The sequence below is a fragment of the Peromyscus californicus genome, unplaced genomic scaffold, assembly GCF_007827085.1.
Source record: "Peromyscus californicus insignis strain IS unplaced genomic scaffold, ASM782708v3 Scaffold_1__1_contigs__length_55948999, whole genome shotgun sequence".
In the NCBI taxonomy this organism is placed as follows: Eukaryota; Metazoa; Chordata; class Mammalia; order Rodentia; family Cricetidae; genus Peromyscus; species Peromyscus californicus.
This window is the reverse complement of record NW_026294492.1, coordinates 15,039,309-15,065,291: the sequence shown is the minus strand read 5'-3', so window position 1 is coordinate 15,065,291 and position 25,983 is coordinate 15,039,309. Positions and strand designations below refer to the sequence as shown.

At 42.1% G+C, this 25,983-nt stretch overlaps 1 protein-coding gene across 4 annotated transcripts in view; it reads right to left on the bottom strand.

Annotated features, from left to right (window-relative positions):
• The window catches only part of Ldah (lipid droplet associated hydrolase), a 61,645-nt gene extending 35,672 nt beyond the window's left edge, over positions 1–25,973 (bottom strand). The window contains exons 1-4 of one of the 4 annotated variants that reach the window (XR_008220135.1): positions 25,868–25,973; positions 14,581–14,736; positions 6,621–6,764; positions 5,806–5,975 (exon numbers count right to left, since the gene is read on the bottom strand). Coding sequence is in view for 3 of the 4 variants with exons in the window: in XM_052745955.1 (XP_052601915.1) it covers positions 5,806–5,975; positions 6,621–6,764; positions 14,581–14,736; positions 25,868–25,958 (561 nt within the window). In the remaining variant the exon portion in view is untranslated. Of the gene's footprint in view, positions 1–5,805; positions 5,976–6,620; positions 6,765–14,580; positions 14,737–25,706; positions 25,847–25,867 lie in introns of those variants that run through there. The other 3 variants (XM_052745955.1, XM_052745956.1, XM_052745957.1) reach the window with 3 other exon arrangements.
• Between the last annotated feature and the right edge of the window lie 10 nt (positions 25,974–25,983).

Genomic DNA, 25,983 nt, shown 5'->3' with positions numbered 1-25,983 from the left:
AGTCTGGGACACAAGTATATTTTCTGCATCTTTCACTCTTTCTTCCTTCACAGCAAATGAATCAATTCCTCCAGTATACATACATCTATGGCCCCTTTATTGTAATCTCCACTGGGAATTATGCCTTTTATACTGCATTTCGTGGTGCTCACTTGGACCATTTATTACCTGGTTGTTTACTTTTTAGTATACTTTCCTCTTTGCTTCATTTTCTTCACTGAGAAATGAGTTTACTGCATGTCTGACATGATCCATGATCCTTCAGTGGCTTCTAGCCAAGCTATATTTGTCTGCCCCCAACTATTAGCCCAGGATCTGACCTCTGATAATCTCTTTAGATATATCACACGGCAACCCCAATGAACATGGTACCTGCTATTACTGTCTTCAGGGGCCCAGTGACAAAAGCGAATTCTTTCTTTTCCACAGTGCTTCACTGCATAGAGTGCACAGTGACTCCCACTCTCTGTCTTCTGGAACGTGTACTTCTAGAAGCCTGTGCAAATATCCCAGCTGTGAAGAAGTGCTCTGTTCAGAAACTCTGGCCACTGAAGCTGGTTTTGATCTTCTGAGCTGGAAGAAGGGTCTTCCTCAACACACCCAAAACTTCTAGTTCTTCCCTACGTTACTTCTGCTTCTTATCACTAGATCTGGGGACAGGGCTCTGGCCATAGCTCCTATGACAGGAGTCTTCTCGTCTTCCCTCCCTGAGGCTAGCATAACTACTGAACAGCACACAGCAGAGCTACAGGCGGTTCTCACGGCACGGCTGACTTGTCGGGGCTGGGAAGGCACCGTATAGCGCAGATCATCACAGGCAGTCTGGAGAGCTTCACAGCTGGCAGAATATCTGAGTTTATTTTGTTCTGTTATGGAGGAGATGCACTCCTGAATTGACAAGTTCAATATCTTAACTTGCATCCCAACTCTCAGCGAAGGTTTTCAAGCTACTCAGTCACAGACATACATTTTAAGTCTAAAATTCAGACTGTGTGATACACTCAAAGAAAGAAACAGGAGCCCAGTGTGGTGGTTCACCCCGTAATCACCCCTGGAGAGGATCAAGCAGGAGGACTGCCTGGGTTACCTAAGGCCAAGGCTAGCAAGCCAGACCCTGTCAGAACAAAAATCAAAACACCCTGAAAAGAAAGACAAACAGAAACCAAAAGAAGGACGAGGAGGAGGAGGAGGAGGAGGAGGAGGAGGAAAGGCTCTGAGCTCTCACAGCACCCATACACTTCCTTTGGTCAGTTTTACTCTGGTGTCTTTAGGGAAACACTGTTTGTCTTTACACATGGCGTAACATGGCTGTCAGTTTCTTCTGCCCACAGGAGAGAGCAGGAACAATGGGTTTTAGGGAGAGAAATGGCTCCGAACATTAGGGGAAGAGACAGAAAAACTATAACAAACAGACAGGACACATTTCTAGAAACAATGAAAAATGTTCCTATTTTTAAGGGTATAGGCAAAATCTCTGGACTGACTACATTGTATCCCGGCACAGCACCAGGAGGATGACGGTTACTGTTCCTGCTCTGAATCTGGAAGAAAAAGTCCTCTCTGGTCCACAGACCCTGCTGAAAAAAGTGAAGTAAGCAACACATACGGACAAGGCTTTGCTGGGCCTGGACAAGCCTGCCGCACATACCGAGTTTAAGCTATCTGGAGGTGAAGGAGACACTTATGTTCAGAAAATGCAAGCTCTCTGCTACTGTGCACCTTCCCTAGGGAATGCCAATACCACAAGACAAATCCGTGACGGTCTGCTACCTCCCAGAGATGTTATCACCAAATGTGAAGCTTCTGAAATCACCTCACAATTCAGTCCACAGCCAGGTAGGTCCTAATCCTGACTTCCCGGACATGGCCAATGGGAAGGCTCCTTCTTGACATGCAGAGGGCTGATGCTGAGAAAGCAGGTTCTAGGTAACAGGGGAAGACTGCTACTCCTCACTGCTAGAGCACCTGCAGGTCTGCAACCCCTTCAGCTGACAGAAATGCAGGCATGCACACTGCAGGCACGCACCACAGTCTATCACCAAAGGACCATCAGACACCTTCCCAGACCCTCTTTATAAACACAGCAAACACAAGTGCATCCCACTTCAAGATTCAGCTCCAGATGAGGCAGAATCCTGATGAGGCCCCTTTCTCTTCCTTCTCAGTATAAAACAAAGATGACTGTTAATTTACTTCATCTCAGTTTGAACACCACGGGTCTAAAAACAATTCTGTTTATCATCCTAAGTCAGGGCAGCCACTACTTACCAGTCTTCCAATTAACTTGTTTAGAGAAAAAAAGATCCCTGTTCTGGATATTATTTTCCAAATATCTAACAACTTCTATTTCTATACTTTTATACATCAAACTTAATTGAAGAGGGAAACAAATAAAATATTGTAATTTCAGATTTTAAAAGGGGCAATTATGTTGTACTGAACAAAACTACAGGTCAGACAATATGTCTGCCATTATGCAATAAGTCTCTTCAAATGAGTTAAGAACAAAGCCGTCAATAATTACCCAAAGATACTGCAAAGAGCTGAACCAAAGGAGACCAAACCAACCAGCCAGTAAACTGCAAATGTACCCTCAAAATCTTATGGAAGTCAAAAATTCCAGTAAAAGTAACAGGAGAGATGGAAACACAAGTTTCTTATTATCACACTTCATATGTTATAAAACAGAACAGCTAACTTCGTTTTGGCAAAGTGATTAGGGATTGCAACACTCTGCTTCCACAGACTCCCTTGATTGTCAAATGCATCTCCAATGGAGCATGTCATGTTCACTCCGGGCATGCAGGCACTGTGCTGTCTTAGAGACACTGAAATTTCAGCACTTCAGCATGAATCACACCACCAGATTAACAGGCCCAGGTGTTTAATGGTTGAGAGGCGGGATGCAGGGGTGGAGAATTTCAACAATGCAGATAATTGAAACCAGATAAACCTTTTAAGATTTACTTATTTGTATGAGTGTTTTGCCTGCATGTATGTGCATATACCATGCACATGACTGGTGCCTGCAAAAGTCAGAAGAAGACGTCAGATCACCTAGATGTAGAGTTACAGATGGTTGGGAGCTACCATGTGGGTTCTGGGAATTGAACCCAAATCCTCTGCAAGAGCTACAAACATTCTTAACTGCTGAGCCATCTCTCTAGCCTCAGATAAAGCAATTGAATGATGAAAACACAAAATTGTGCAGATAACTTCTTTACCTCCCCAAATATGCCTTGTATGTACAGTCACACACATTTTTCTAGTATAGACAGACACTCGTGTCTGTGTGTGCCTCCTTCCACGTGTACGTGGTATAGGTATGTGTGTCTATGGGCATGTATGTGTGTGCATGTGTATGCGTGTGCATGAGGAGGGTAAAGGTTAATGCTGGTGTCTTTCTCAACTCTGCTCCATCTTAGATTCAGAGACACTGTCACTGAGTTTGGAGCTCACTGATATGTTGAGGTTGGCAGACTAGCAAGCTCCTGAGAGCTACCTTCTCTGCTCCCATGGAACTGGGGTACACACCTGGCTTTTATGTAGGTCCTCGATATTCAAACTCAGGTCCTCATGCCTTAGAGCAGGGACTTTACTCACAGAGCCAGCTCTCCAGCCCCATTAAAGAGGAGGAAATACAGTTTCTCAGCTCTCTGAAACTCTAATCTAATCTACCTTTACACATGGATTATGTGATGCTCCTGTTTCTCCTCTTCCCCCCTGTCCATCCTTTCCCATCCCCCATCTTAATCCAAGTGTTCACAGGAGACTGCAGTCCTGGGAACAAACATGACTATTACCTTGTGAAAGGCTCTGCAGTCTGGGACCTAGTGAAGCTGTGATCAGATTTCTGATCAGAAACGGAGATACTAAATGTGCACCACTTTACACTACTGGTCTGGAGGCAACCAGAAACTGAGATACTAAATGTGCACCACTTTACACTACTAGTCTGGGGCAATTTGATACACAGCAGTGGGTAACCAATTCAGTAGTTAGCCTAATGATTGGGAGGAGTCTAGTGCTATTTCCATAACAATAATAGGTAGTACTTGCTTAGAATTATAAAATCCCAGGCAAGCTCTTAATATTTTGCATAATCCCTCACAAAATCCTTGAGGAACACATAATTCCTTTCAATTTATTGATGGGAAAACTGAGGCCAAAGACTCAATGACTTGTCCAAGTTCGCACAAAAATATTTGAGACTATGGGACAATGGAGAGCGAGCGCTCACAGGGACCGTGTGGCTAGAAGCACTCACATGTCCAGTGGGCATGAGCAGATGGCAGCCGCATGTAGTGTGAGAGGGATTCAAGGACAGAACAAAGACTGTAAGTCACACCAAGGCTGACATCAAAAGTAAAGCTGCTTCTGAATAAAATGCCTTATCTAGGGAAAAAAATACAACTGAGGAAAAGTAAGAATTCAATAGAGTATAATCTTCAATTTATTGAGTTCACGCTTAGACATAAAAATGTATTTTCTTATATCCAAAGGAGAAAATGAAAATCTATTTGGTACTAAAAGCCGGGAGACTACAGCTGCACTCTCTCCAAGTGCTGGTTTGAGCGCTAAAGGAAGCAAGCTGGCAGGAAAGGAGGCAAATTCCTAGTGGGATCCAAGACCCTGCTGGAGATATTTTCTCACGTGGGTAAAAAAATGCAGGGACAGGGCCGCTGAGAAGGCATCCCTTCCTCTGGCTTAGCTGTCTCATCCACGAGACTCCAGGCTCTTAGCTCAGAAACATGCCTTGTCCCCTGGGGTGTCCTCAAGATGACACAAAAGTGATTTTATACCCATGCGTGCCAGATGAAGACATCAATTATCTAGTAAACTATACCCACTCGATGGGTCATTTCATGATCCATGAGTTAAAGCACACTTTTAAGACTCTTAAAGTGTTCACTCCCTTTTGGGACAATTTAAGTTGGCCTTTGTGACTTCAGTGCCTCAATATATAGTACATGGTTGCACTTAAGAGCCAGTTGTCTGAGGCTGTGGGTGTAGCTCAGTGGAAGAGGCTTTCCCATCATGCACTGGGCCCTGAATCCATCTCCAGCATCATAACAACAAACATAAAGACAGACAAATAAACAAAGTATTTGTGAATGAAAGGATGTACACGTGTCTCAAAAGGGCTAGCAAACTACAGAACAGAAAAGAATCTAAACTTATGACCACTTTGCATGTTCCACAAAGACAGGCATTTGTCTGTCAATGATGATGAAGACGACAACACATCATTTTGCTTCTTAAAAGAGACAAGAATAGTTTCTTACTTCAGTTTTTGGGACCATCTGATGCAGTGCCTGTGGAGGCCAGAGAGGGCATAGGATCCCTGACACTGTAGTTACAGTCTGTTGAGAGCTACCATGTGGGTGCTGGGCATCACACTTGGATCCTCTAGAAGAGCAGTCAGTGCTCTTAACCACTGAGCCATCTCTCCAGCCCATGGATATTTTCAAAACACTCTTTCAATAAAGACGGAGTCCTTTCCATGCCACTGTTAGTAACTGTTCTTAAATATTGTTTCATAAAAGAGAGCAAGGTAAATGTAACACTCCAACTCCAGAGAAGCCTAGATTCAAAGACATTCATTTGGAAAAATCTCTATCTTTCCACCATTATTCACTGGGACATTATGGGAATTTCTTAAGCACAGGTCTTTGGCAATAAAGAGACAAAGAGAAAGGCAGCCACCGTGTATCCCTCCCTCTGCTCTACAAAAAAGCTAAGGAAAGATGAGGGTTTGCAAGTGCACAATCAGGCACCCACAGTCACCGTCTAAGGCGTACTTACAGGCAGCTCAGGAGCATGCTTCATGACCCGAAGGGAAATGTAGCTGCCTATGGAATGGCCAATGAGTATAATCTTCACATCCTTTGGCACGTGAGCTCTCAGGAAGGTTATTTTGTGTTCTATTTGACCATTCAGACCATAGATGTCCTCAATTTCTTGACCACGTGGCTCTAAAAGCAAAAGTATGAGCGTGTTTTAATTAATAAGTAAAATGGGCTGGGGATGTGGTTAGCAGTGGAGTACTTTCCCAGCACCACACAATTCCGGGTGCAATTCCCAAGCCTATACTCTCTCTACCCAAGAGCAGGAAATTATGAGAAATAAATTTATTTGTAAGTTATCTAGTCAATGGTATTGTGCCACAGCAGCTCAAATTATGACATCCATTACACCACCATGTCTCCTTTGACCTCTACTATGGGTTTCATGTAACCAGCAGGGCATTATGTCAAGTCGTCATGCTTTGCACAGGAGGGAGAATATATCTCTGAAGATCTTAGCCTCTAAATGTCTTATACTTTTCCTTCAGTATTTCTTCTAGTAGACTTTGGAAGTATAGTATCAACAAATATATGGCTGGTCACTAGTTAGGAAGTAAAGAAGGTGATTCATACTTAAATTGTTGATCTGCTCAAATTCTTAAGAATATTATCTGCAAAAGACAAACTATCTCTAAAATTATTAAAATATGGTACTTGGGGTCTAAAACCACAAACAGAGGTGATCACTTGTGAAATGTGAATGCTAACAGGCTTTATGGAAACAAGAAGACCCATTCGCTGCTGTCAATCAAAAAGGTGTTAAAAAGAACATACCATCGGGTGCAGTGAGAATCTTCTTATCTTTGGGAACCAAGGTAAACCCAGCATGAGAGATCATCCACACCGGAAAGCTGCCTTTCGTCAAAGAGTATAAGGTCTTTGCAAATGGCAAGTAAAAGGGAGAAAAGCCTGGGTTACCTAAGAAAAGACAAGACTTTGGATTAGAAAGACAACGGGCCCATGCAAGATGATGTACAGGCTGAAAGAGACAGCTCTGGGTTTTCTCACATCATTTTCTACAAATCCAGTAATATTCACACTTACATTTAGGTATCATACAAACCACAAACCAAAGTATAGAAGTATTTTTTTAAATCACCCTTATGTGTCTTCCCACCATTAACAGAATAAAATCCCAAACCACTAAGACTGTCTCTATGGCATTTCAAGATCTGACCACCTCAGTTATTAATCTGTACAAAAACTAAAACCAAAACAAAACAAAAAACAACAACAATAACAACAACAAATAAAAGAACCAGGCCAGTCAATGTTAGAATCTCAGAAAACTTTAAATGTTATCTTGCCATTACAAGTATTTGTTGTGTGTGTGTATGCGTATATGTGTGTGTGTATGTGTGTGTGTGTATGTGTGTGTGTGTATGTGTATATGTGTATGTGTGTGTGTGTGTGTGTGTGTGTCTGTGTGTGTGTCTGTGTGTGTGTCTGTGTGTCTGTGTCCGTGTGATCAACCATTGATGGACATACAGACTACACGTGATTTTTCTTATGTGTATAAGATGGTATTTTTGACATGGATTTGGTATAGAGAAACAGAATACTCAATACATACACCTACAGGGTAAAAGACAGTGAAGTAGGGGGTTTAGCTTGAATGGGGTCCCTTGTCAAATGCACCTCCAACTGGGCTATGAGCTTTAGGCTTTGCTTTCATGGACTTGAGAAGTGGGCGGAGCCAGCCGCTAAAGCAGCAGTGGAGGTCCCAGCTGTGCTGCTTAGCAGTCTTTTGCTCATGCAGACAAAAAAGACTAGAGATACACAATAAAGACAGATCCCAGATAGGAAAGAAAAAAAAAAACCTCTAAACAGGTTACAGTGCGCTAAACAATGTGCATAGGCTTAAGAAAGAAAAGAGAAAGATACAGTTATAGAAAAAAAAAGTTTAAAAATAAAGGGAGAAGTAAAGTAATATTAAAAAAAGAATAAGCCGCCGGGCGGTGGTGGCTCACGCCTTTAATCCCAGCACTTGGGAAGCAGAGGCAGGCGGATCTCTGTGAGTTCGAGGCCAGCCTGGTCTCCAAAGCGAGTACCAGGAAAGGCGCAAAGCTACACAGAGAAACCCTGTCTCGAAAAACCAAAAAAAAAAAAAGAATAAGCCACACAGACGGGAAATACACAGGGAGTCTGGATCCTGTATATTGCTGTATCGACCTTGAATATTTTGATTGCTGATAAGCAAACAACAGCTGCTAAAAGATATGGGATTGAAAAGGGGACTGATGAAATAAATTAGCCTAGATATTTTAAGAATGACTTAACTTTAAAATGGGAGTCAAAAAATGTCTTGCTTTGGAGAAGTTTTGCTTTTGTTTTCACAGGAAACAGAGGCTGTGGATTCCTTCAGGACTGATGTGGATCAGGTTCGATCAGGGAAGACCTCCTGAAACTTGACAGGTGATTTCTATCAACAAAGGTTATAACTGGTCTTCCCAGGTCTTGGCTATTGTCTCAATTTTCTCAGGGACCCCTAAAGATGCCTTTGCCCACAGACAATAGGAAGCAGTCTAGAGAATGATGTCCACATTCCCAAGTGGTGGGGTGTGGATGGGTGGTGGTTATTTGGTGGGTTATAGATGTTTGTTATCACTTAGGGGAATATAATTACACAGGATAAAAAGATAACTATTAATCTCAGATAGTTTTCTTTTGCATGGATTTTTCATATATTGATACAAATTTAAAGTTATTTTTGTTACAATGTATATATGTTTCTACTCTTGTTCTGGGTAGTGTGCTTATGCAGTTCATTTAAAAATGTAATGTATAATTAAGAAATGAGGTTAGTAGTTAATCTATAATAATCAAACTTAATAAGTCACATTAAGTATGTTTTCAAGATGAAACAGGTATATTTTAGATAGATGATTTTCAAACACTTCAAAGACCTACAGAATACGGCATTTAAGATGTTTAATAACCTAAGGTCTTTTTCATGCCAATCAGACACATCTGCTCCTGGAAGCACCCAATTTATTTCATAAAAGGATAATGGGCATCGAAGAAACTCCATATGGAGTTTGCTTTCAATGTGGCAAGGCTAGCCATTTGGGCAAGAAACTGCTCTTGCCTTGACTGCTGACAATATTCTGTATAGACTGGACAAGCAGGGACATAGGGAAAAGACTGTTAAACTTTGCCAAAACAAGGCAGGACAGTCCTTCGAGATTCCTGCTTCACAGAAGAGTCTGCCAGACATTCTGCAGGACACAGAGGAAAGTGACAGATGAATTTTGCCAATACAAGGCAGGATAGTCCTTCAAATTTCCTGCTTCACTGAAAAGTCTGCCAGATAGTCTAGGCCTGTAGGCTGAAGATGGATGCCCCAACGTTGCACAGGAACTTTGGGTGACTGTCCAGGCAGCCAGATGTCTCTGCTGTAAGGTAATATTACATCTTTCTGGGGTCTTTGATGGAGTTAAAAACTAAATAGTTAGAGTTATTGTTTTCCTTAGTTATGATAGAAAGTAAATTAGTTATAAAACTTAGAATCACTAAGATAGATAATGGAGTATTTTCTCTGAATTTCCTAAATACAAATGGACTAAATATTGTAAATGCAATTCTTACTTGATAACTGTTTTTGTTGTATATAGTTTTACTATGTTAAAGTTGAAACCTTTCATTTTTATTTAGACAAAAAGGGGGAAATGTTGTGGAATATTATTTTAAGATGTATTACATTCATTTATGCTGTGGAATATTTCTTTAATAATGCAAAGATGTGTTGCATTCTTTTATGTTGCATTTGTTTAACTCTATAAAGCTGTGTTACTTTTCCTGTCTAAAACACCTGGTCTAATAAAGAGCTGAACAGCCAATAGCTAGGGAGGAGAGAGAAACAGGCAGGGCTGGCAGGAAGAGAGAATAAATGAGAGAGAACAGACAAGAAGGGAAGAGGACACCAGGGGCCAGCCACCTAGCCACACAACCAGCCACAGAGTAAGAAGGAAAGAAAGGAATAGAGAATAAAGAAAGATCAAATCCCAGAGGCAAAAGGTAGACAGGAGAATTTAAGTTAAGAAAAGATGGCTAGAAACAAGCCAAGCTAAGGCTGGGCATTCACAAGTAACAATAAGTCTCCATGTATTTATTTAGGATTCGGGTGGTGGGCCCTCAAAGAGCAAAGAGGGAAAAAAAAAAACAACTAGATTTCAATCGTTTTTTCTACATTAAAAGAATAATTAGAAAACATTATGATTTGGGTAATTACACAAAATAGGCAACTTTCTATGAGGATAGAAAATATCACTGTTTTTTCTAGAAGAATTAGGTAATCTCAATAGGCCTACTGTGAACTAAGAAAGTCAAGCTTAAAGACTGAAGAGCTCACAAATAAATCCAGATCTACATGGCTTCACTGGTAAATTCTGCCAAAACACTCAAGGGAAAAAACACTATCAGTTTATATGTATTTTCAAGAAAACATGCAGGCTGGAGAGATGGCTCAGAGGTTAAGAGCACTGACTGCTCTTCCAGAGGTCCTGAGTTCAATTCCCAGCAACCACATGGTGACTCACAACCATCTGTAACGAGATCTGGTGCCCTCTTCTGGCCTGCAGTCATACATGCTGTATATATAATAAATAAATTTTAAAAAAGAAAACATGCAAAGAAGAAATAGTTACCAACCCACTCTGTGAGGTCTATATTACCCTCATACCAAAGCCAGATACTACTTCTAGAAAAACAAGACTACATATCAGTATCTCTATGAACATACATGAAAAACTGTAAACTAAAACGGCAAATTAAATCTATCAAAATGTTTTTAAAAAATGTACATTGTGACTGAGTAGAGTTGATCAAAGGATGACAGGATTTATTTAACATTTAAAAATTAATTTTATCTGTCATATTTATAAACAGAAATGTTCAAATACTCATCTTGATACAGAAAAAGTGGAACTTACCTCTTGTCAGAAATATATTTAGTAATATAGGTATAATTTTAAACATACATACACGAAATACTGAATCAGAATTCCTAAATTCTGTATATAGTCTTTGCACCTAGTGAAGCTACTCTCTTTCCATTAATGTCTATTTTTCTTTTTCTTTTCTTTTTTTTTTTCCTTCGAAACAGGGTTTCTCTGTGTTGTTTTGGTGCCTGTCCTAGATCTCGCTCTGTAGACCAGGCTGGCCTTGAACTCACAGAGATCCGCCTGGCTCTGCCTCTCGAGTGCTGGGATTAAAGGTGTGTGTCGCCACCGCCTGGCTAATGTCTATTTTTCTGTGTGCATATTGTCTTTTCCCCCTTTGAGACAGAGTCTCTCACACTCTAGCACATCCTGGCCTGTACTATGGAACCTGGGATGTCCTCAACTCAAAGCAATCCTTGTCCCTCAGCTGCCAAATGATGGGAGTGCAGTCACGTGCTATCATGTCCAGACTATTTCTCCAACTAATCTCTCTATTTCCACATGCAGTAAGGTTTTCTCCATCTTAGCTGATGTGGTTCTGGGGTCCAGTGCCATCCTCTTCACACTGCTCCCTATGTTGGAGGACTGGGCTGGTCTGACTTCTTTACCCATTTTATTAGCCATCACGTCTTGACATGCAGGCTCCATACAGCCCCAAATGGACAGGTTTGGAGAGCAACTAGACTGTAACCCACGGAGGCTGCGGAAAGTGGCATGCCTGGAGAAAACACAAAACTCTGGATGCCTTCACCCGTAAGTGTGCGCTCTAATTTTCCTGACAGTTTGTGTAGATGAGGCCCCTAATAAAGGGTACCAGGACCCTACCAACTAACAAGCAGAACCAGCCTGGGCCTCACGGGAAACTGAGGAAAACGGTGGGGGCCGCAGAGGAACAGAGCAAGCATAAAGGACACATCTGAAAATCTCAAAGTGCCCCAAGAAAAGAGCTCACAGAACAAGGGATGGGTTGCACCTCCCTCCATCTGCAGCGGCCCCACTAACCGCTCCCCCTCACCTCCTCACCACACAGGAAAGCCTGGGGTTCTCCGCCTTTCAAACCTCTTCAGTAGAGGCCTCACTCCGACTCTCTTAACATTTCACACACCTCAGTGGTAGCAATTATTATTATTATTTTTTTTTTGCAGCACACTCGGAAGAAATGAATGAGTAAAATGAATAGTGCTGGGTGGGGGGTTCAGTGGGCTGTCTTCCGTCATCAAGTGTTCACATTACTCACTCCACCCACTCCGACCTATCAACTTCTCAGTCACTCACATATTCCCTGACAAACTGGATCCTTAGCCGACAGTCCTCTTGTTATGCACATCTTAAGAGATTTCAAAACCCAGCTGAATTGCGTCACCACCTCTGGCCCACAATTCAGCACAGTTATCAAATCCAAAGAACTTATCTACATTACGTTTAAGCAACAAATTCCCATAATGTGACCTGGCGTGCAGGCCATGGTTGCCTGGAGGGCCTTTTAAGAATGACTGTGCCACCGCCAGATTTTCTGGATCAGAAGTCAGTGATTGGATGAAGGAACACTGTGTTCTCAGGTGCTATCTCTCAAAGAGACACTAAGTGTAAGAACTTCAAGCTTAGGTCCTTTCACCAGCCAGAAACAACTAATATCCAGAGCACCCGACTCTGAGGACCCTTCTCCAGATGAATCTTGGGTCCTTTTACACCTTACTTACAATAATACATCTGCTATGCTACCATGAAGCTGCTGACGAGTTCATAAACTTCTTTTGGGAAGCTAATTCCTTTCATTCAGCATACCTGCTATTCTATCTACTGTCCCCTCACCCTCCACTAGAATCACTCTCAGAAAACGACTTTGACCCCTAACAGAAGACAGCCATGGGGGCGGGGCAGAGATTATTTCACTCTTCTCTTAAATCCTTTCACATTTGTCCACTTTAGTTGCCAAACTAACTTACTTACTTACTTCCTGTTCAGGACGACACCCTGCCTCCAGTCCAGGATTCCTAGTCTACTTATTTTCTATACCCCATCACCACCAAATCTCAGCTACACAGAGTAGCACCCGCTCTGCCTACAGCATCAAACTCATTCACCACTGGCAGAGAATGTCTACTTTTCATTTCATATGTGCTACCAGACCCATTTTCAAGAAGAATGTTAAATCCCAGAAGATTGTAAGTTTGTTTCCAGAAAAGGTTAAGCCAAAGACAGATGCCAAGTCAGGAATCTTAGCCCAGTTGAGCACAGAAGTCCACACAGTAGAGTAAGCCTAGCTGAGCACTGGATTTCTCAACTCCTTTCCCTGATGAGCTCTGAACATCAGCAGACAGGCTCCTACTCTTTACACGGGAACATGGAAGAAGATTCCTTCCCAGAAAACAGAATAATTGAAGGAAGAGCTACAGATCCTGAAAATCAGAGACTCCTAATGAAGTGCTCAGTTATACTCAATAAGCCACAGTGAGGCTTGCCCAGGGAGCCCAGTCATTCTTCTTAGCCCGGGTCTGTTGTGAACTAAGCATAGGTTGCCATGGATATTGGAAATTACTAGATAAGGAAATCACTAGATTTCCTAGTCCTAGGAAAACTGCAGTAGCTGATCACTCTAGGCATGTGGACAAACCCTACCTCTGTGTGTAATAGTGCCAATCAGTTTTCCCCATCTTCATCTTGAAAATGAGTGGGGAGTAAAATCTTTGAGGGGAAAAAAAATCCACAAAATAAATACTGTGAAAGCAAATGAAGGAAAGACAAAAGGTACCCTGGATAGGAAAACAATGAGCAAGGATGAGTCCTAGACATGAAGGTGTTCTGCAAACGGGAAAACAGAGAAAAAGTCCACGGAGGCAGAGGACAGACAGACTCAGCTGCAGAAATCCTGCTTTACGTAAAGATAACACTGCAGACCAGAAGGGCAAAGACAGAACCACCCATCTAAAGAATGGTGCGAACCACTTAATGGCCATCTAAGGAGAGAGCGAGAAACAGATGTCGTCTGGCCTGAAAGATTCTCAACGGAACAGTGAAAACAAACGGCACGCAGAGCTGTTTTTATAAACTTAAAGGAAAAGACAGTTTTGACCAGTTTCCTGATGGTGAACATTTCTGTCCAACCCAACAAATGCAGAAAAAAAGCCAGAGACATACCGACAGGGAGTCTCGCCATGCGTGGCAGACAGAACACAATTTCAAAGTTCATTGCTTGCGACCAACCAGATATCTCTGATGACAGCGACAGAGAAAAGTCACTGATGGCGGGGCAGAAAATCCCAGAATAAAACAGATAATCCTATCTTAAATAAAACAGATACTCGGGGCGGGAGAAATGGCTCAGAGGTTAAGAGCACTGACTGCTCTTCCAGAGGTCCTGAGTTCAATTCCCAGCAACCACATGGTGGCTCACAACCATCTGTAATGAGCTTTGGTGCCCTCTTCTGGCCTGCAGGGATACATGCTGTATACATAATAAAATAAATAAATATTTAAAAAAAAAAAAACAGATACTCATCTTAGAATAAGGTGGGAGGAGGTTGCTAAAAACTGAAACTTTGATACAGCTGTAAGTATAAAAACATTCACAAGGGAAATTACAAAACTGCATGTGGTACCTTCTGTGTAAGACAAGGCCTCTCTGTATAACAGGTCATGTGAAGGATATCAATGTAAAGAAAACTAAAACACGCATTCAGGGTAGTAACTCTGCTTGTTATGAGTTGTCATTTAATCTCCCTCCGGTTCTCCACAGTTTACCAACAGTCATTCTGAAATCAGAGTCTTTGAGGATCTGTGACTTCTCGACTTACCTGGAATAATGAAGATAAGCAGTTTTGGCCTGGTGACACTTTGTGTATCAAAGAGGTTGGTCCAGGGCCCACATTTTAATATCTGGGTTTCAACTCCACCACAGAGAAAGAATTCCTCATGCACAGGGATTTCTTCCTGAACTTCCGAGGCCATCTCTAAATAAAAGGGTGGAGGAGGGGTGGGAAACAAAATAAAGATCCAGCAAAAGGCAGGAGGAGCAGTGGTGCAGAGCTGCAGTCTCAGGCCTCAGGAGGGGGAGGGATGAGTTCAAGGTTAGCATCTCTAGCTACATAGAGTTTGAGGCTAGTGTGGATTACAGGAGACCCTGTCTCACCCTCCCTCGTCCCCCACTTAGGCAGTAAAATATAAAACCTGAACCAAAGACAGCACTGAAGAATAAAAATGGGACATTTCAAAACCACCCAGAAGAGAAGCCACAGGGCATGTCAAAGACACAAGACTATTCAGCTATCTGCATTAAAGACTGAAAGGCAAATTCAATCCACCATCGGGGGTTTCCTAAGAATCAGGCAGTCACATGGTCAGGAACGAAACGACACAAGCAGGAATCACAGTCAGATTAGTCTTTTCCCCTGTGGCTGTCTCCAGCTGAAAGCCACAGTGCCCTTGGATCACTTCCCCCTCCCCTAGTCTGGAGTTCTCTGATAGCTCAGGGCCTCACCTGGGACCGGCCCTCTACCTTCACCTGGCAATGCTTGGGGGGGGGGGGCTCAGCTCTCCCAGGATGGGGAGCCACTGGGCTCCTCTATGCTCGTTCTAGCCACCCTCTTCTGTCCAAATTCTGTAAGCACACTGTTTTGTGTAACTATGCCACTGAGTTATGAAAGAGGTAGGCAGAGAATACCCACGACATGAGGCAGTGGCATGCACAATGGTCTGATTAACTTCATACGTACAAACTGGTGACCCTGAAATACTTAAGTAACTGACCCCCATCCCTGCCTTTGCCTTCCTTGTGCTGGGCACCAGGCCTCGATATTTCAAAACTCTGTCCTTCCAGCCCCTTCATGCCAGCCTGTCGCCGCCCCAGGGTATCCTGTCCTTTCCTTACTGCCCACTTGTTTTCTGCTATCACTGGGCTCACCATTTTATACTCAATGAGCTCTGGAATGCTTTCCTGCTGTTGCCAATGACTGGATTACTGCCCCTCACCTCCCAATTCTAGCCCCACTGCATTCACAGCTCTGGCCCTGATCTCTGAAATGGTTTGCTTTTTGTCAGGGGAGGCCATGCTGAGTTCTTAGCAGGGGTGGCTGGAGAGTGGCAGCTGGAGCTTCCCCTGCAGGCTCTCCCTAGCTTGCACTCCCCCACTCCCCCCACCCCCCCAGCCCCCCCACCCCGCCCCGTGCTGTTCAGGCTGTGAAACACCCCACCTGCAGCTGCTTTTCAACTGGAGAGGACTTTGTCACCAAACAACACAGAGCAGAAACTGGAGCTTCTTTTCACTGGTAGAACTGAGAACTCCAGGCATAGAGTTATTAGGGGCCAAAGATGCAGCTAAACATCTAGTTACCACAATAAAGCATCCAGTCCAAAAGGTCAAGGATGCCCAGAATGGAAAACACTGTTCTACTGCTGGGTGTCTCCAGAGTGCCACTTACACCAGCAGTGGGCAAGGTCTCAATGTCTGTCCCCAGACAGAACATCTTAATTAAGACAAGTGCAATGATGGTCAGGATTCAGTGGGATGGGACATTCCGCACATCTGGAAAACTATCTGACAGCATGGGCCATGAGACAAGTGCAATGATGGTTAGGAGTCAGTGGAATGGGACATTCCGCACATCTGGAAAACTATCTGACAGCATGGGCCAATACTTACAAAAGGCAACCACTTCGCCTCATTTTGAGGAATTAATTCTAAATAAACAAAAATCACAAAAATATGTCCGTAAGACTGATTGATGCAAGGAGTGCTGTTGATAACAGTCAAAGTGCTGAAGAGCCAAACTGTGACAGAGGACCCTACAGTCAGTTATACGAGGACTCAATGCTAGGGAGTGATAAACTACAGTTCTGGTCACACACGCCCCGTCAAGACAGCTTGGCTAATTCCCTTTAGCTTTCCCTTTTCCCCTAAAATTTCTATGATTTCACTTCTCTAAGAATCTGCTGTCCCTTCATTCCCTTTCTCTACGTTTACATTCCTTTTACTGTCGTTTTTTGTGAATTTAGGTAGGAAGAAGAAATAAACACAAGTGTTTAAATTTTCGTGTTTAACCAAAAGTTTTAATTGATTTTTCTTAAGCAAGAATGCTCAGGAAAATGAAAAACCTTAAAGGTGTGGGAACCACCTTGATACAAACTATGTTGACTAAATAAGTGTCAGTCACCTTTTTATACAGACTGATTTTAATTCACTAGTAAATGCCACTGTCGGCTCCTCTCCAGAACTATCGGAATACAGTAAGCGCATTTGTGAAGGGTTTCTGACATTTCCAATGCATCGGAGACAAAATTAGAAGGAGGTTAATACAAAATGATAAATTAGGGCACTGACTGTGAAGCCACTGGCCACACTTAACATTTCACCAGAGGAAATTCAGTCACTAAACACACCTGACTCTTAACTACTCAATCCCAAGTAATGACACGTTGGGAGTTTGAGTAACCTCAAGATTCATGAGAGTTCAAGTAGATATGAAACTCAAGCACAGTCCATAAAAACTGGAAAACAAAACCACAACTGCAATTCTAAAGCACTTCAATCAACTAGAACCGGACTGAGAAGTGCGGCGTTCACACGCCTGTCCCCCGGCACCTTCCACTCCCCTCCTGTGTCTGATTCTCACCAAGCAGTGAAGAAGGAAAGAAAATCTTACCTGATAACCCAAGGTAATTCAGTTCTGCAAGGGACGGATTAAGAAAAGACAGTGTGACGACACTTATATGTTGTTGAAGGTTGACAGTTCCACCCTCAGCCTTGCCTGCAGCCTATGAGCAGGCCTGGATTAAATCAATTTGACAAGCACCAAGAGTCAGGCTGGATGACAACCAAGTGTGATGATGACTTGTGCAATTTACAAAAACCTGTTTTTCTAAATACAGGTGCTCATCTGTATTAATAACTTTTAAATTTTATGTAGCAACATATTTTTCAATTTAATCTTATGCAAAACTAGGTAATATAGTTTTGCATAAATAGGTAAAACAGAGAACCAGCATTTGATCAGTATAAATCTTAGAAGATGAAAAGTACATTTTCATTATTCTTATTATAATATTTATAATGTACATATATACACTATTTCAATTGTATGAAGTCAATGAGAACAGTAAACTGAAATGCTAAACAAAAGTATTCAAAGTAGAGTTGTATGTGCATGTATTCAGCTTCACATCCAAATGTCTGCTGGGTATTTTAGCTACTCAGAATCCCTGCAATCATGTAGGAACTGGCAAGGATAACATCTAAAAAGCTTGGGGTAGACTGTCCCAAGAGTTTTCAACCACATTAAACATGAAACAGACAGCAGGGGAGGTTTTCAGATTTCCCCTTTTTCTTTTGCTATGTGTGTGTCCTCACCTGTAGTGCGCATGTGTGGAGGTCAGAGGTCAACTTTAGGTACCTTTGTCTACTGCTCTCAGGGACCTTCATTTCCTCAGACAGGGTCTCACTGAAGTGACTGGCTGGCCAGCAAGCTTTCAGACCCCATGTCAGGTCCCCTCCCACTCTCCCTGTGCTGGGGTCACAAGAGAGTTTTTAAGTGAGTCTCAGGATCCAAACTCAGGTCCCTCTGTTCGCACAGCAAGCACTGTGCCCACTGGGCTGTCCTCCCGTCTGCGAGAGTTCAATCACTAACTGTATCTAATAACAACTCGTATCCTTACCACACACATCAGGTGTCTAGGAAGCTTCTAGAACATCTTCAAATGCCAATCTTCCTGTGAGTCATCGAACACACACACACTTGTTGTCTCACCACGGAACACGGCAGAACATACACTTTGTATGTCTGATTCTTGAATGGAAACTGAGTCCTGTGCTTCCTGGGTACCAGTGTTTCACCCACTTGTGAACTATTGGGTGACTGGATATGCGCAGACGGACTTTGAAAGGTTCGTGTCAGACACACAAAGTTTGTAATTCATACGGGAAGACGGTATGAGAAGGAAATATGAAAAAAAGCAGAAGTTCTATTCAAACACTAACATGCTGGTTATCTACTGTGTTAAACCACAGAGCTGAGATGGCAGTTGGTTTTGATATGAGGTTCTTTGAGTGGTGCTGGGGATTGAACCCAGGGCCTTGTATGTGCTAGGCAGGTGTTCTACTACTGAGCAATTATTAGCAGCCATTCGAGCTTTGTTTTTAAGTCTAAAATGTGGTAAATCTGATTTACAATAGCAGACCAGCTTGCTTCCAAACAATCTTCCACTGATGACAATTAGAAAAGCCAGGGAAAAGCTTTTTCTGCCTTTAAAAAAAAAATACCAGTAACCACTAAAAGAATTGTCCAAGAATGTGTAACAAATTTGTACAACAGGAAAAACAAAATGTGATAGATGAGTGAGAACAAAGCAGAGAACAGATTTAAAAATATAACATCAAAAATATGGAATACAGAGCCTGGCCTCAGACCTTCTCTGCTCTCTCTGTTCTCCCAGACCCAATCCCTAGGGCTCACCCCTAGCCCTGCAACAGATCACCAGCTACGGCTTCCCTTTCCTCTGCCCACATCTCCTATGGATCCCACAGACCATTCTCTCCTGGCTTCCCTCCCTGTCTCACTGCTCTGTCCCAGCCCCCAACTCAAGCAGATGCCCCCTGCTCAACTGCAGGGCAAGCCTGCTGGAAAACCAGGTGGGCTGCCTACAGACCTCCACTTCTCTGTCCCCCAGACCCAATCCCTCAGGCTCCTCCATAGCTCTGCAACAGATCACCAGGTGTGGGCTGTTTCTGCTGCAGCTGCCCATGTCTCTTGTGGATCCCAGGCACCGGTCCTTCCCACTTCCTTCCCCCAACTCATTGCTTAATTCCAGCCTCCAACACCAGCAGGCATTCCCCATGAACACACCCGCTGAGCAGGACAGGAAAACAGGCAATACACAGCCATCACACACTCTCAAATCCAGAGTGGAAACAGAAACCCAGGAGCAAAATACCCACCCAACAAAGAAAAACCCAGAAACCCGCATCTAGACCTATCATCACCCCAAACCCAGATGCCTAGATGCCAGCATAAGAACACAATAACAGCCAGTACACCATGTCTCCACTAGAGTCCAACTATCCTACCACAGCAGGCCTTGAATTTTCCAACATAGCCAAAGCCCAGGAAAAAAAAAAAAAAAAAAAGACCTTAAAACCAACTATATGAAGATGATAGAGGTCCTTCAAGAGGAAATTAATACATCCCTTAAAGAAAGCCAGGGAAACACTAACAATAGGAAGAAAAGAATAAACCCCTTAAAGAAAGCCAGCAAAACACAAACACACCACCACCAACAACAACAACAACAAAATAACAGAACTCAACAATCATTGGTCATTGATATCTCTTGATATCAATGTTCTCAACTCCCAAATAAAAAGACACAGGCTCACAGATGGATGCAGAAACAGAATCCATCCTTCTGCTGCATCCAAGAAATATGCCTCAATATCCAGGATAGACATTACCTCAGGGTAAAAGGTCAAAAAAAGTCATTCCAAGCAAATGGACCTAAGAAGCAAGCTGGTGTGGCTTGCTAACAAAACAGACTTCAGACCAAAACTAAAAGATGCGAAAGGACACTACATACTCATCAAAGGAAAAATCCACCAAGATGACACTGCAATTCTTAACCTCTATTTTCAAACACAAGGGCACCCACTTTTGGAAAAGAAACACTACTACAGCTTAAATCACAGATTGAACCTTATGCACCGATAGTTGGAGACTTCAAAACCCCACTCTTTTTCCAGCCGAAAACTAAGCAGAGCAATACTGGAGCTAATAGATGCTATAAACCAAAAGAACCTAGCGGATATCTACAGAACATTTCACCAAACACAAAAGAACATACCTTCTTCTCAGCACCTCACAGACCTTTCTCCAAAAGTGACCACACACTAGGACACAAAGCAAGTGTCAACAGATACAAAAAAATTGAAATAACTCCCTGCATCCTATCAGACCACTATGGATGAAAGCTGGATATCAACAACCATAGAAACAACAGAAAACTTACAAACTCACAGAAATGAACAACGCTTTACTGAATGAAAGATGGGCCAAGGTAGAAAGAAAGAAAGAAAGGAATGTGTTTCTAGAATTCAATGAAAATGAATACACAGCATACACAAATGTATGGGGCACAACGAAAGCTGCACTAAGAGGAAAGTTCATAACACTAAGTGCCTACATAAAAAGAATTTGGAGAGATCGCAGACGGTTTTAGCACAGAATTCTACCATCATTTCAAAGAAGAGTTAATGCCAATACTCCTCAAATTATTCCACAAACTACAAACAGAAGGAACACTGCTCAATAAAATTTCATTTTATGAGGCCACAGTTATCTTGATACCCAAACCACATAAAGACTCAACAAAGAAAGAGAATTACAGGCCAATTTCTCTTATGAACATAGATGCAAAAATACTCAATAAAATACTTGTAAACCAAATCAAAGATCACATCAAAAGGATTATCCACCATGATCAAGTAGGCTTCATCCCAGAAACGCAAGAATGGTTCACTATATGAAAATCAGTAAATACAACCCACCATATAAACAACTGAAGGGAAAAAAATATATGATCATCTCAATAGATGCAGAAAAGGCCTTTGACAAAATTCAACACCTATTCATGATAAAAGTCCTGGAGAGATTAGGGATACAAGTGATATACCTAAACATAATAAAGGCAATTTACAGCAAGCCTATAGCCAACATCAAATTAAACAGAGAGAAACTCAAAACAATTCCACTAAACTCAGGAATAAGACAAGGTTATCCACTCTCTCCATATCTATTCAATAGAATACTTGAACTTTTAGATAGAGCAGCAACAACTGAAGGAGATCAAGAGGATACAAATTAGAAAGGAAAGAATCAAAAGTATTGTTATTTGCAGATGTGATTCCAAAAATTCAATTAGGGAACTCCTACAACTGATAAACTCTTTCAGCAAAGTGGCTGGATACAAGATTAACTCAAAAAAAAAAAAAAAAAAAAGTAGCCCTCCTACATACAAATGCAGACTGAGAAAAAAATCAGAAAAACAACATCTTTCACAATAGCCTCAAGTAATATAAAATATCTTGGGGTAACTCTAATTAAGCAAGTGAAAGACTTGTATGATTAAAAACTTCAAGTCTTGCTGGGCATGGTGGAGCGCACCTTTAATTCTAGCACTTGGGAGGCTGGGACAGATGGATCTATCTGAGTTTGAAGCCAATCTGACCTACAAATCGAGTTCCAAGACATCCAGGGCTACAAGGAGAAACCTTGAAAACAAAACAAAAAAAACCAAAGTCTTTGAAGAAAGAAATTGAGAAGATATTAGAAGATGGAAGTATCTCCCATGCTCATGGATCGGTAGGATTAACACAGTATAAATGGCCATCATACCACAAGCAATCTTGTGGGTTCAATGCAATCCCCATCAAAATTCCAACACAATTCTTTACAGATCTTGAAAAAATAACTATTAATTTCATACAGAAAACAAAGGACCCAAAACAACCAATACAATCCTGAACAATAAAGGAACTGTTAGAGGTATCACCATCTCTGATTTCAAACTGTACCACAGAGCTATAGTAATAAAAAAAAACCGCATGGGATGAGCATAAAAACAGACACATTGATCAGTGGAATCAAACTGAAGACCCAGACATAAATCCTCACACCTACAGTCACATGATTTTTGATAAAGAAGCCAGAAATACACAACTGGAAAAAAGAAAGCATCTTCAACAAACGGTACCGGTCAAACTGGATGTCTGCATGTAGAAGACAATAAAAGTGGAAAATGGGGGGTGGGGGGAATCCAGCTATACAGGGACAGAAGTAAGGAAAAGATGGTTTTTCAAACAAACAACATACGCCAACTAGATATCAATATGGAAAATGAATGAACCATAACACAGAGTGCCACATATAGCTCAAGATCAAAAGACAACAATAAAGCTTCCAAGAGACTCGTGTTTCCATTACAACATATCTCCTGACCTTTGGACAGTCAAAGGTTACTTAAACAAGTTATAGTACGCCTTAACCATAAAGGATAAGAGTTTTAAAATGCATCCTTTAGATTAAGAACCACAGACATCAATAGACACTGACAGTGAGAGTATACTCAGGAAATAGAGTAGGAAAAGACGCACACACGTGTGTACAGTTTTCTGGTGATAAGACTGTTGTTAGGATATTCTCCAGAAACAGGTTTGAATCTCGAATGCTACTCATGTGTCATTACACATTTGTGTGTGTATGTGTGTGTGTGTGTGTGTGTGTGTACAGGTTTACAGTGATCTCCCACTCTGTGATTTTCTTTTCATTCTCTTAATCTCTCAGTATACTATCTATCTGAACATATAATTACTTTTTTGTGGGGACAGGGGTTGAACCCAGGACACTGTATACACTAAGTGCTTGCTCTATCACTGAGAGTACATCTTCAGTCCATATTTTTTATAAAACCTGTGTGTAGTAGCTATACACACAAAATAGATTTCCTCAACATGAACATATTCAGAAAATGCAAAGAACACCTACAAAATCAGTAAGATGGAGACAATCCAATTAAAATACAGGCAAAATATCAGAAAGGTGCTTTATAAGAGAATGGCCCAAAACAGATGGTTAATAACCATAAAGGCTTTCTAGAAGACTCAAAGAATACCAATATGGAAAGTATTGTTTGGGTATGTTGGTGAATGCCCAGAATCCCAGAATTTGGGAGGCTGAGGCAGGAATGTTGTGAGTCTGAGACCAGTCAGGGCTACATGACATAAAATTGTCTAAAAAACAAACAAACACCCCACACACTGCCTCCAAAAAACCAAAACAAAACAAAAACCCAAGTATTCTGGCTCATGCCTATTCTCCTACCACTAAGAGGTGGTAGGAGGTGGAGGTAAGATCAGGAGTTCAAGGTCAGCCTGGATTACAGAAGAACATGTCTCAAAAAAAAAAACTACAAAACAAAACAAAAACAAAAACAAAAACTCCACAAAGTATAATGCTGATCACGAGAGACAGATATGCAAACACACACACACACACACACACACACACACACACACACACACACACACACACATTTAGATCAGGATTGGGATTTTCCTACTCCAGACTATGAAGGCCTTGAATATCAGGTTAATGAGTTAGGGGAAACCAGTAATTCCACATGCACTGACAGTTGTTACAGTTTAAAAAATAAAAACTTCCCAGGAAATACAGGGTACCCCATTTATTCTTGCTACATGGCACACCATCCTAACACTTAATGCCTTTAGACAACATGTTATATCCTCACAGATTATGTGGGTTAGGAACTTTAAAAGGGTAGAGCAAAGTCAGTCTTGGCCAATCCCAAGTAGGTTAACTAAGAAAACTCATCAGCTGGCTTTGACTTGTTCACTGGGACAGGAGTCATCAAGGAAGCAACTTTACTGCTAAACCTGACAATGAGAACTCCAAAACAAAAACAGGCTGTTGTTTTGAAGACCTGAGCACATCATCCCTAGGCTTTCTACGTGGTCCATTTGCAGTGCAGGTAAGCTGATTTTCAAACCCAAGTGTCTCATGAGGATGAGATTAAAGTTGTCTCACCTCTTAGGACCTCACCTCATTAGTCATGTAGCATTAGTTCACAACACATTGATAAACATTTTGAACCTTTAAGAGACAAGTATACCACACCACATTTCAGAAAGTGATCTGACATTTTGCCAGTGATGACCTTACCAGTCTCTCCTACCTTCTAACACCCCAACTTCTTCCTCAAAGTAGTTTGGAAAAATGTTGAAGACATCAGGAACATAATAGTTTCCAAAATGAGAAAAGACTTGATTAAAATATTCTTACCAGAAAACAGCAAACCATCACAAAAATGTGAGTGCATGCTAAAGTTTAGAAGCTACAAAAGAATGCTATATAAGAAACATGAGCAAGGGATTTAAAAATAACAATTAACTTACGTAGATGGGATCAACTGCAGAGTGGAACTGACAAGAACCAGATCAGAGAACTTAGATAGACTCACAGAATTTGCAAACTTGAATTAGTGAGAAATAGTCTAAAAACTCAGCAGTGGCCCAGGAACTGCTACTACAATGACAACCTAAAACTCATACAATCGGAGTTCCAGAGGAGAAAATGTGGGCCTAAAAGAGACATTCAAGGAAACAGTATCTGGGAACTTCCCAATTTTGAGAAGGACATAAATCTACAGATTCAAGAAGCTGAGCCAACAACCTCAAGCTGGAGAAATCTACAGAAATACAAGGCATGCCAAAGATGCATTTCGAAATACTAAAAACAAAGAAAAAAATCTTAAGATCAATCGGAGAGCAACAACATATTATCTGTGATGGTGAAAGTAATTCTCACTTGGATTTCTCAGGAGAAACCACGAGAGACAGAAAGAAAGTCCTTTCAACTTTAGATGGGGGGGAAAAAAGCATTCAGCAGACACCAAACACTCCTGCTTACGGTTCCAAAGTTTTGTTTTAAACTAATGCTTGTGACTAAAAACTAGAGATTTTTCTACTTTCGGGTCTGTTGGGTTCCATCCCCCACCCCAGCTATAAAGACGTGCTTTTAAAACTAAAAGGGCAGAGAAGGATGGGTGGGTTCAAATGGCAGACTCTAAGTTCTCCCACTGTTGAGCATACAGGACAGAGAGCAGACGATCAGTAATAACCTGAATGGGGAGAAATGAATTAGTGAGTCATGAAAGAAGTGTCTCAACCTGAATTCTGAGCTGCGAGGGGAGGGAGAAAAACTGCCAAAGGTGAAAGTTTGCAACTTGGGCAGGAAGAGTTAATGAAAAACAGGGTGGACCTGAGATGCGTGGGCAGCCCCAGAGCAGACTCTGACTCATTTCTAGCCGGCAGGCTAACAAGGCTGAGGCTCATCCTTTCTCAGGGAACCTCTGGCGACCTTACCGCAGGTGGGATGCTCCTAGTACCAAAGGATTCCGCGCGGCCCAGCTCAGCGGCTCGGCACCCGGGGTGATGGCAGCTCCGTTATCTGGCACCGCCCCGCGCGCAGCACGCCTGCCCTTCCTCAGGCAAAACCACCCACAGTGCGGTCCGCAGCAGCTCACCTGTCCACCTGCAAGGTGTACGGGGTTGCTCACTGATGTCCTGGCAAAGCGTCACCAGAACCGGAAGTCCCCCGCCCGGTCGTGACGCCATAGCACCGCGCCGCGCCGCTCCCGGA